Source organism: Tenrec ecaudatus, chromosome 11, assembly GCF_050624435.1.
Source record: "Tenrec ecaudatus isolate mTenEca1 chromosome 11, mTenEca1.hap1, whole genome shotgun sequence".
NCBI classification, from domain to species: Eukaryota; Metazoa; Chordata; class Mammalia; order Afrosoricida; family Tenrecidae; genus Tenrec; species Tenrec ecaudatus.
The window spans coordinates 108,486,821-108,497,289 of NC_134540.1; the positions used below are offsets into that span (position 1 = coordinate 108,486,821).

Below are 10,469 nucleotides of genomic sequence, written 5' to 3' on the forward strand. Positions count from 1 at the left end.
ACATAGGATGTTGGGGAATGTTTAGACACCAAAAGGTAATGTATGAGGGGATCCTGGTGCACAGGGACCGTGCCTGGAGGGGCAGCACAGGGAGGGTCTGCACAAAACTGCCCTGGCTTTGACCTGCTTCTGGATGGACATGAAAAAATAATGAGGCGCTGGCTGCTAGCCAACGCTCCCAACTGCCAACACCACCCCGCACCACTTGTTTGGTTTTTTCCCCAGCAACAAGAACTTGGCAGGTTACGGTTTTTACTTCATAGCATTACTGTTAGAGTTTCGGGATGCATGGTTATAGTAAAGGGTGGCAGGAAGAGAGTCCAATGTGTGTGAGCAATGCAAAATGAATACTTCTAGATGTTGAAGAACTGGTAAAACCATTTTTTTAAGGAAAGTTCATGTAAAGAAAGAATCCTGAGTTGGGATACTGACTGTGACTGTGTTTCCAACAGAAGGTTCCAAGGCACAGCGATTGCTCGTGTTTTGAAAAGCCAAACTGCTTCACGGGCACCCGGCTGGAGCCCTCTGGAAGCAGCTTGACAAGCCTCCCATTCGCCCACCAACCTCCTGTCCTCCCCAAAGAATTCACGTTAGCAAAGTCAAATTTAGCATATCCAGGGGGGTTACTGGGATACTGACAATGCTTTGATGCAATGGGCTATGCAACTACTACATGTGTGGGGGTACCCCAAAACGCTGTAAATGCGCTAGGCAGAGCAGAGTTTTAGTTGTACGCATTTTCCCCAACAGGCGAGTATCAAGCAACTCGCTCTTCGTGAGTGCACCCAGTGACGTCGCCCGGGAAGGTTCTCTCAGGTCACAGTGCGTTTTTCCTTAAAAGCAGTTTAACTACAACCTAATTTTTTGTGGTGGCCAATGTAAGAGAACAGCATGTGGCTGTGAAATATTGTTTCTTGCTTGGGAAAATGCTGCAGAAACAGTTGTGATGTGGAACACAGCTTGATGTGGAACACAAGTGTCTGAGTAGTTTTCTCATTTCTAAATAAGTAAAATGTTGATTGATAACAAATCTCATTCTGGACATCTGTCAACTTCTGGAACAGATGAAAATGTCTACATGTAGTACATTTGGAGTTCATTCCACTGGATTAATCAAACTTTCTATTTAGAGGTCCTGAAAGATTGCAAAACAGTGTGCGACAAAAAAGGCATGGTTTGTGGCAGACGGGGAACTGATTTTGCCACCACGACAATGTACCTGCTCGCGCAGTCATCTCAGTGCACCAGTTTTTGGTGAAAAAATAGCATGCCTCTTTTGCTGACTCCCTTGACCTTGCTCTGTGCAACTTCTTTTTTTTCCCATGAATGAAAAGGGACATGAAGGGACAGCAATTGACCACTTAGAAGAGATGAAGAAAAGGAAAAAAAAAAAAGAGGGAGGTGCTGTCAGCCATCCAAACAGATGGGTTTGAAAAATGTTTCCAAGAATGGAATTGCAGATTTGACAAATATATCAAAGTGTAATGGAGAGTACTTTGAAGGTGATAAGTTTGGGAAACAGAAAGATTTCTCCCAAGTCGTCTCCCCCAAATATATGTTAGACTTAGGACACTGCTTGCAGCTAATGGTAAATGATTGTCAAGTTACCTCCCTGAAGGCAGTTAGTGGCCAGATCACTGGTCCCATCACAAACAGCCATTCCCTGCTATTAAGGACAATGGCTATTTCTCTCTAAAGGCCTGTGGTCATCAGTTTGGTCCCTGAAGGGTGGGTTTACACCCTACTGATAATGGTTTCTATAGTGAGCCAGAGAACAGGTCAAACCTGCTCAGTGACATCCAAAATTAGGTCACCATTGTGAATCTAGGGTCGGCCCATCTTGTCACATGTATACCCCCAGTCCCCCCTCTTCCAATAGCATCTGAACCCCTAGATCACCCCCCTCCCATTACTGTATTACCTATAGCACAACCCTTTCTTGTGACATATGTCTTCACCTATAATTAGGGGGCTTGCACGTCCCCAGAGAATATAAAGCCTTGGCTAGCAATAAATACCTCTCCACGTAGACCCCCAAGTGAGGCTGAGGTGAGCATGCTACCATGAAATGTGTCTGACTCCATTATTTCAATCTCTCTTCTATCTCTCATGCTCAGTATGACTTTACTATAATCTTTCCTTATTATCGCCGTACAATTGCACCTACCGGACCCGCGATGATGTGTTAGGGGCTGTTCAACCCTGACAGATAAGGTTATTTTGTAAAAAAAATAATAATAATGTAAATACATAGCTTTGGGGGCAAAATACGGTTTATTTTGGGTATCCCCTCATATAGTATATTTTTCTTTGTACGTGTCATATTCCACAAATAAAACGGAAGAAGAAGAATGAATGAATTAAATTTTAAAAGAGGCAGAAAGGAGTCACAGCCTTAAAAACCTTCCAGATTTTTCACCCATCGGACCTAAACACTGGTCTGAGCGGAGGGATTATCAAAAGAGGAAAAGCAAAATTGAAAGTGGATTAAGGCATTTTGGGACACAAGATAGTTTCTAATTTACAATACAGTGAGAGCGCTGAGGAGGGAAAGGGGCAGGGAGAGAAAGAGGGCTGCAAGACTGAGCTGCGAGGGATGGCAATGGGAGCACACGTGGGGTCAACAACTGGTGCTTCTTTGGGTAAGGTCATGTGTGACTCAAGAAAACATACTTACACATGCTGAACAGCTATAACGGTTTCTAGTAGCCTAGCATAAATTTATAATAGCAGCATCATATATGTGTATAAGTATATATAAAACATGCAACACATATGTGTGTATACATATACGTATTTGTTGGTGTTACGTGCTGTTCAGTCAGTGCGACTCATCGTGAGCCTATGTGAAACAGAATAAAACACTGCCCGGTGCTCCCAGTTGTTATGTTTGGGTCCACTGTTTTCGCCACTGTGTGAGTCCATCTTGTGGGAGGGCTTCCTCTTTTTTTTGCTGCTCTTCTTCCTACCTTGCCAAATATGATGTCCTTCTCCAGAGACTAATCTCTCCTGAGAACATGTCCAAAGAATGTGAGGCAGTCTTGCCGTCCTTGCTTCTAAGACACATTCTGGATGTACGCGGGCACTCCATGGTATATTCAATATTCTTCATCAGCACAATAATGCAAATGCATAGATTCTTCTTCAGAGTCTTCCTTGTTCAATGTCCGAAGGTAATATCCTTGCTTTTCAGCATTTTAAAGAGGTCTTATGCAGCAGACTTTCCCAATGGAATGTGTCGTTTATTTTCATTTCTGCTTCCATGAGCATTGACTGTGGCTCCAAGGAGGATGAAATCCTTGACAAACCTTTTCTCCATTTATCATCATGTTACTTATTGGTCTAATTATGAAGTTTGGGGTTTTATTTACATTGAGTTGTAATTCATACTGAAGGCTGCAATCCTTGATCTTCATCAGCAAGTGCTTCAAGTCCCCCTCACTTTCAGCCAGCAAGGTTGTGACAGCTGCATATCGCAGAGTGTTAATAAATCTGCCTCCAGGCCTGAAGCCACATTCTTCTTCATCTAATCCAGCTTCCCTGATGATTTCTTCCACATATAGATTGAATAAGTATGGTGAGAGGACACCCTGACACATCACTTTCCTGATTTTCAACCATGCAGTATTCTCTGGTTCTGTTTGCACAACTGACCCATGGACAGGTTCTGCGTGAGGATCAGGAAGTGTTTTTGAGTTTTCTCATTCATCTCCAGTCAACCGATGGTTTTTTATGATCTACACAAGCAAATGCCTTTGCATTGTCTATAAAGCACAAGTAAACATCTTTCTGGTATTTTCTGCTTTTAGCCAAGGTTTATCTGACAGCATGTTCCATGTCTTCTTCTGAATATGGCCTGATTTCCTGGTAGCTCCCTGTCAATGTACTGCCGAAATGGTTGTTGAATGATCATCAGCAAAATTTTCCTTACATGTGAAATGAATGATATATATTTTTATCTGCTATTGCTGTAAGCTGACCTCAGGGTTAGCGCTGACTCCTGGCAACCAATTATTTCAATGGCTAATTTTTGGAAGTAGATCACTAGGCTTTTACTTCCAGTCTGCTTTGTCTGGCAGATCCACTGAAACTACTCAGCGTCATATTAAACGCTAAAGACAAAGAGGTGGTGGCTTTACATGAAAGACAATGGTCAGGAATCACACCCACTCTCCTTCGTGGAAAGGTGAGAAGTCTACCATGAACAACTACTTCAATGTGTGTGTAAAGAGAGAGAGACGTCAATATAATAGTTATAAAGAGATATTGATGTATGTGTGTGTGGATGGTAAGAGATAGATAGCTGTCCACTCATTCTAATTAAATCCATCCATCCCTTCATGCCCACTGGATACAGTTGACACCCAAGTTGACACTGGAAACCCCGCTCTCCTGCCTATGCTCCAAGATCATATCCCATTGGCCTTTGACCTTTGAAAAACTACCTACATCAAACCCAACATACCCGCAATTATAAAAACTGTTTTTATTTCTCTTTCTAGAAGTAATTCTTGACAAATTTATTTCTACAAATTGAAAAATTGCCAAAAAGTGCTCTATGGTAGACTGCCCCTAGGAAGCCCCCAGAGTGGAGCTAAGCCTGTATTTCTAGCACTGGGTATTGTTGAGCTGCAGAAAATCTAAATTTTCAAGTCTTTTGCTTTATTTCCAAGTTGGTCTTCAGAAGTTGTACTGTTTTAGCAGTATACAAGACTTCCCATTTCTCACATCTTCTCCACCTCAGCATCAGTTCTCAGCAGTGTCTTTTATAGATATCAAATAGGCCACACTCCCAAAGAAATGTCATCATGCTGTGACTTGCACCACACAGGGGAAAGCTTTCTGCCAAAACATAGAGAATCCTGGCCACTAGTATGAATAAGTCTGCCATTATTAGTCAAGAGGGAGCAGTCAATTGATGGTGCGACGTGCCAATGTTAATACCCAACGTATCAGCACCACTAAATGGCGTCTTGGTGAGAAGTGATCCTCCGTAGATTTCAACAATTTTGTCTGGATGGGAAGTTATAGGAAAGCTGCTTGACCGATACTACTTAAAAAGCACTGGGTCATAATTTATTCCACAGGGACCTGGGTGCTATACCCTTTCAAAAATGTCACACTGGTCCATTCCATTAATAGAATTATGCAGATTGGACCTAGTAAGGAAGACACATCAATTATTCTAGACCTTTTGGTAAGCCATCTGTGTTTTAAAGCATAGGAAATTAACTCAACAAAAATTCAGGTACCTTTTACCTCAGCAAAATGTCTAGGGGCCTGGGCCATGTCAAGATATTCCTACCAAAATAAAAGATAATTATTGTATCTGGTACCTCTTTGTATTTTGGAGGCAATATATCAAGCTAATGGTGGTCAAAAGACATCAGTAGTAGCAATATTAATTTCTGACAAAACAGACACGAAAGCCACCAGGAGAAACAAAGAAGACCATTGTACACTGATGAGAAGCACAATGGAGCATGAAGACATAACTGTGATAAGTACGTATGCACCCAATGAAAGACTTTAAAAATACCTTAATCAATTCTTACAGAACTGAAGAGACACATAGACTTTGATACCATAATACTAGGAAACTTCTACAGGTCACTTCTGAGCAAAGACAGATCAACTAGAAAGAAAATCAAACATACAGAAGAACTAAACACAATCAACGTGCTCTCTTCAATATGGGCAGAACACTGCACCTAACAAAAACACATGGAAGAAACTCCAGAACAGATCATATGCCAGGCCATCAATTAAGCGCCAATGAAATTTAAAACATCTATATGCTCCAAACCAGTTTTTTATATCACAACGCTAGAAAATTAGAAAGCAACCACAGGACGATCAACCTCCACCCACCTCCCCCGAAAAAAAATTCAATTACATAGAAATCGAACACCATTTTGCTGTAAAATCACTGAGTCATTCCTGAAGAAATAAAAGGCACAATTTAAAAATTCCTTGGAACAATGATAATGAAATGTACCAAAATCTCTGGGGCACAGAAAATAGTGCACATAGGACAATTTATAGCAATAAGTGCACAAACCATAAAGAAAGAATTATAATATCTTCTTGATGTCTTAAAGCTCTGGCCAAAACTTTCAGGACTATATTAAATGAGGATAGTGATAACAGGCAACGCTGTCTGGTTCCTATTTGGAAGGGGAGTGTCTTCAATTTTTCTCCATTAAATGAGATGCTAGCTGTTGGCTTTAAACAGATGGCCTTTATTATGTTCAGGAATTTTCCTTATATTTCTATTTTATTAAGTGGTTTTCAGTTTGTTTTTTCACTTGAATCTTTGGTAATTTTTAAAAATCATTTTACTGGGGGCTCATACAACTCTTAGCACAATTCATACATACATGCATTATATAAAGAATATTTGTACATTCATTACTCCATCATTCTCAAAACATTTTCTCTCCACATAAGTCCCTGATACCCTCTCCTCATTTTTCCCCTCCCTTCTTGCTTTCCCCTCCCTCATGAACCCTTGATAATTTATAAATTATTATTTTGACATATCTTACACTGTCCAACATCTCCCTTCACCCACTTCTCTGCTGTCCAGCCCCCAGGGAGGTGCTCATATGTAGATCCTTGTAATTGGTTCCCCCTCTCTACCCCACCCTCCCTCCACCGTCCCGGTATCGCCCCTCTCAGCACTGGTCCTGAAGGGATCATCTGTCCTGGATTCCCTGTGTTTCCAGCTCCCATCTATACCAGTGTACATCCTCCGGTCTAGCCAGATTTGCAAGGTAGAATTGGGATCATGATAGTGGGCAGGGAGGAAGCATTTAGGAACTAGAGGCAAGTTGTATGTTTCATCATTACTACACTGCACCCTGACTGGCTCATCTTCTCCTTGCGACACTTCATTAAGGGGATGTCCAGTTGCCTACAGATAGGACTTGGGTCCTCACTCCACACTTCCCCTCATTCACAATGGTATGAATTTTTGTTGTTTGATGCTTGATACCTGATCCCTTCGACACTTTGTGATCACACAGGCTGGTGTGCTTCTTCCATGTGGGCTTTGTTGCTTCAAAGCTACATGGCCACTTGTTTACCTTCAAGTCTTTAAGACCCCAGATGCTATATCTTTTGATAGCCGCGCACCATCAGCTTTCTTCGCCACATTTGCTTAAGCACCTGCTTTGTCTTCAGCAATTGTGTCAGGAAGGTGAGCATCATGGAATTCCAGTTGAATAGAAGAAAGTATTCTTGCATTGAGGGGGTACGTGAGTGGAGGCCCAATGTCCATCTGCTACTTTAATACTAAACCTATAAATATATGCACATAGATCTAATTCCCCATCCTCATATATAAATATATTTACATATATACATGCCTTTATTTAGACCTCTATAAATGCCCTTTGCCTCCTAGCTCTTTCCTCTTTTTCTTCTTACTTTCCTCTTGTCCCAAAATTATGCTCAGACTTCATTTGGGTTTTAGTAATTCCTCTCATTTACATTACCCTTGATCACACCCTACCAAGTCTCCTACACTCTCCTCACCACCGATTTGGATCACTTGTTGTTCCCTTGTCCCTGGGTTTGTTAACACCACTTCCTTTCCCCCCACCACCCCCTCTCCCATGTCCCCTGGAGGTCCTGTTGTTTTCTCCTCCAGATTGTTCATGCAGCCTATCTTATTTAGACAGATCTGTGGGGATAATAACATGCACAAAAACAAGACAGAGCAAAACCAAGCAACTAAAGAAAACAAAAAGTCAATGACAAAACAAAAAAGAATGGATGTTGAATTTTATCAAATGTGTTTTTATATAGATTAATTGTGGTAATTACATAATTTCATGTCAACTTGATCAATAAGTATAGTGTTGGAGTCTAGCCTGTAATCAGGTCTGATGATGCCTCCTTGTGGACATGGACTTCTCATGAGGATTCTGGGAACTTCCTCTCTCCCTGGAGGTAGGCCACAACTATCTCTCTGCTTCACCGTCCTGTTGACAAGCCACATGAAGCCACACTGACACCTCCCTGGAGATGTTTCCACAGCCACTGGATCCCACCAACCTGTAATCTTTCCTCATTAGGCATCATTGCATGTGCTGCATGAGTCTGAAGAGAAATCTACAGACTAGTATAGGACTTATGGACTACTATCAGAATAATGAACTTGACCTGGCCTGGTCTGGGATGCTTTCTCAATATCTAATTGCTCTTTGATATAAAGCTATTTCCTATACATATATGAACGTCCCTGGGTTTGTTTCTCTAGTCAACCCGGACTAACACATTGATATAATCATATGACCCTTCTTTTGTCTTGTTTATGTGGCAGGTTACATTGTTTTTCTAATATTGAAACATCCTTGCAAACCTGATATGAAACCATGTTGATCATGGTGTATTTTTAAAATGTTTTGTTGAATTTTCTTTGCTTCAAATTTGTTGAAATTTTTGGCATCTATATTCATAAGGGATAAAAAACCATATGCATAAATGCTTGCATTCATTAGCCATATGAGAAATGCAAATAAAAACATTGAGATATCACCTCACATGGACACCTTTAGCAAAATATAAAATAAATATAATAACAAATGTTGGAGAAGAGGTGGAGAGATTGGAATGTTCATACATTGCTGCTGGGATTGCAGGTTTGAACAAACACTATGGAAAATAGTATGGCACTTCATTAAACAAATACAAGTACCTTACTATGATGCAATCTCTCTACATGGTATATACCCTGAAGAAATAAAGGGAAAAACATGCACAGATATATGAAAACCCGTGTTTATCACAGCAATTTCTATAATAGCGAGAAAGGAAAAAAAAGGTTAGGTTGCATTGTCCAGAGAAACAAAACTAGTAACTCTCATATATATATGAACGAGCTTTGTATCAGGGTAATCATATCAAGAAAGCACTCCAGCCTAGTCCAAGTTCAGTCCATGGAGCTGATGCTAGCTAGAGCCCTCTTTAGACCCATGTAGAGTGTAAAGGCTGATTACACTGAAAGGTAAAGTGGGATGCAGGAAGATCACAGGCCAGAGGCACAGAGTTGCATGGATCTAAGCTCAATGGATACACTGCAGTGAACCAACAACTCTCAGGCTCGGGCAGTTCACCTAGGCCACCCTTGGAGATAGGCACAGAGGCCCAGCAAGCAGAAAGGTGAAAGGGCAGAAAGAAAGAAGTTTCCACTTTCTCTCATTAAAAGGGCAGACTTCCACGGAGACATCATCCGCCTGTGACCTGATAGACAGGTTGGACTCTACTCCTACCCAAGTGCAAGGTGATATACAATGTAACTGCCATGAACCACCCCTTATTAACTTGACACCTGTACATAACTTTTTTATAGTATATAATGAGTTTTACTTAGCATTTTTATACAGTACATAACATAAATATGCAAATGACTCAAACCTAACAAACTATGTATTTTTCATAGGAAGGTGCAAGGAGAAGACAAAAATATCGTGAACCTCAAGAATATCTGAGCAAAGTAAAAAGTTCCCTGCAAGAATTTAGTTACAGACAATCCCCGAATCCTTTTTATGAATACCAGCAAGAGTTTACGCACCCAGATAAGGACAACAAATCAAGATCTCCAAACTGGTATGCGTATGGCTCTTCCACTCTTGGTAAAGATGTTGCCGAATTAGAAAGTTCTTCTCAGATGACTCATAGTGAAGAGACAGAGACCTATGTGTATTCTTACAGCTTACTCATACTTTTTCTTTTGATGTTAATATTTCTTGCTTTATATTTTCTCTGAAGATATCAAATAAAATCATTTCGGTAATTTTAAAAGATTCCATTTCATAAAAATGCTGTGCTCTCATTTTAGGGTTTCCTCCTAGAGTTTTCAGCATAACATTTCAATGTGAGCATTCAGCACGTGTGTACTCGTCAGTAGTCCTTGCAGCTATTCATAGAAACGTATTTGATGGACAGGTTGTCCACACAAAGGGTTATCACACACTTGATTAGGAATTGCTACTTCATAACTATCATTTTGCTACTGCTTTGAATCGGGTCACCCCTGTGAAAGGGTCATTCGACCCCCAAAGGGGTGGTGACCCACAGGTTGAGAACCGCTGTCTTAATCCAATAATCCTATCAACATCTTCCCCCACTTAGGAAAGTTTGTAAAGTAGCCACTTCACGGATTTAGCTCACCTTATTTGAGGTATCCAATATTTAAATTGCCCATTTCTACCAACCCAGTGTGCTAAGGAGACACGTGGTTTCTTTGATGTGAAGGTTCTTAATTGCAGTTGGAACGTTGTGTCTGCATCTCTAAGCAAAGTCAAGCAGACCAGGACCTCCATCAAGTTCGAAAGCAATGCGTAGTAGCATAGACATCTTCCTCTTGAACTACTTGCATTTAGGTCAACTTAGCATCATCAATGGATGCTGTAGTAAGCTAGGGGTTTCCCCTTATGACTACCCCCTGCTTCAGACTACAA

General features: G+C 40.9%; 1 protein-coding gene across 1 annotated transcript in view; it reads left to right on the top strand.

Moving 5' to 3' along the window:
* RNASEH2B (ribonuclease H2 subunit B) overlaps window positions 1–9,790 on the top strand; it is a 94,504-nt gene extending 84,714 nt beyond the window's left edge. Inside the window, exon 10 of the mRNA XM_075563485.1 lies at window positions 9,449–9,790. Coding sequence (XP_075419600.1) covers window positions 9,449–9,775 — 327 coding nt within the window. The 3' untranslated portion in view covers window positions 9,776–9,790. The remainder of the gene's footprint in view (window positions 1–9,448) is intronic.
* The last annotated feature ends 679 nt before the right edge of the window (window positions 9,791–10,469 follow it).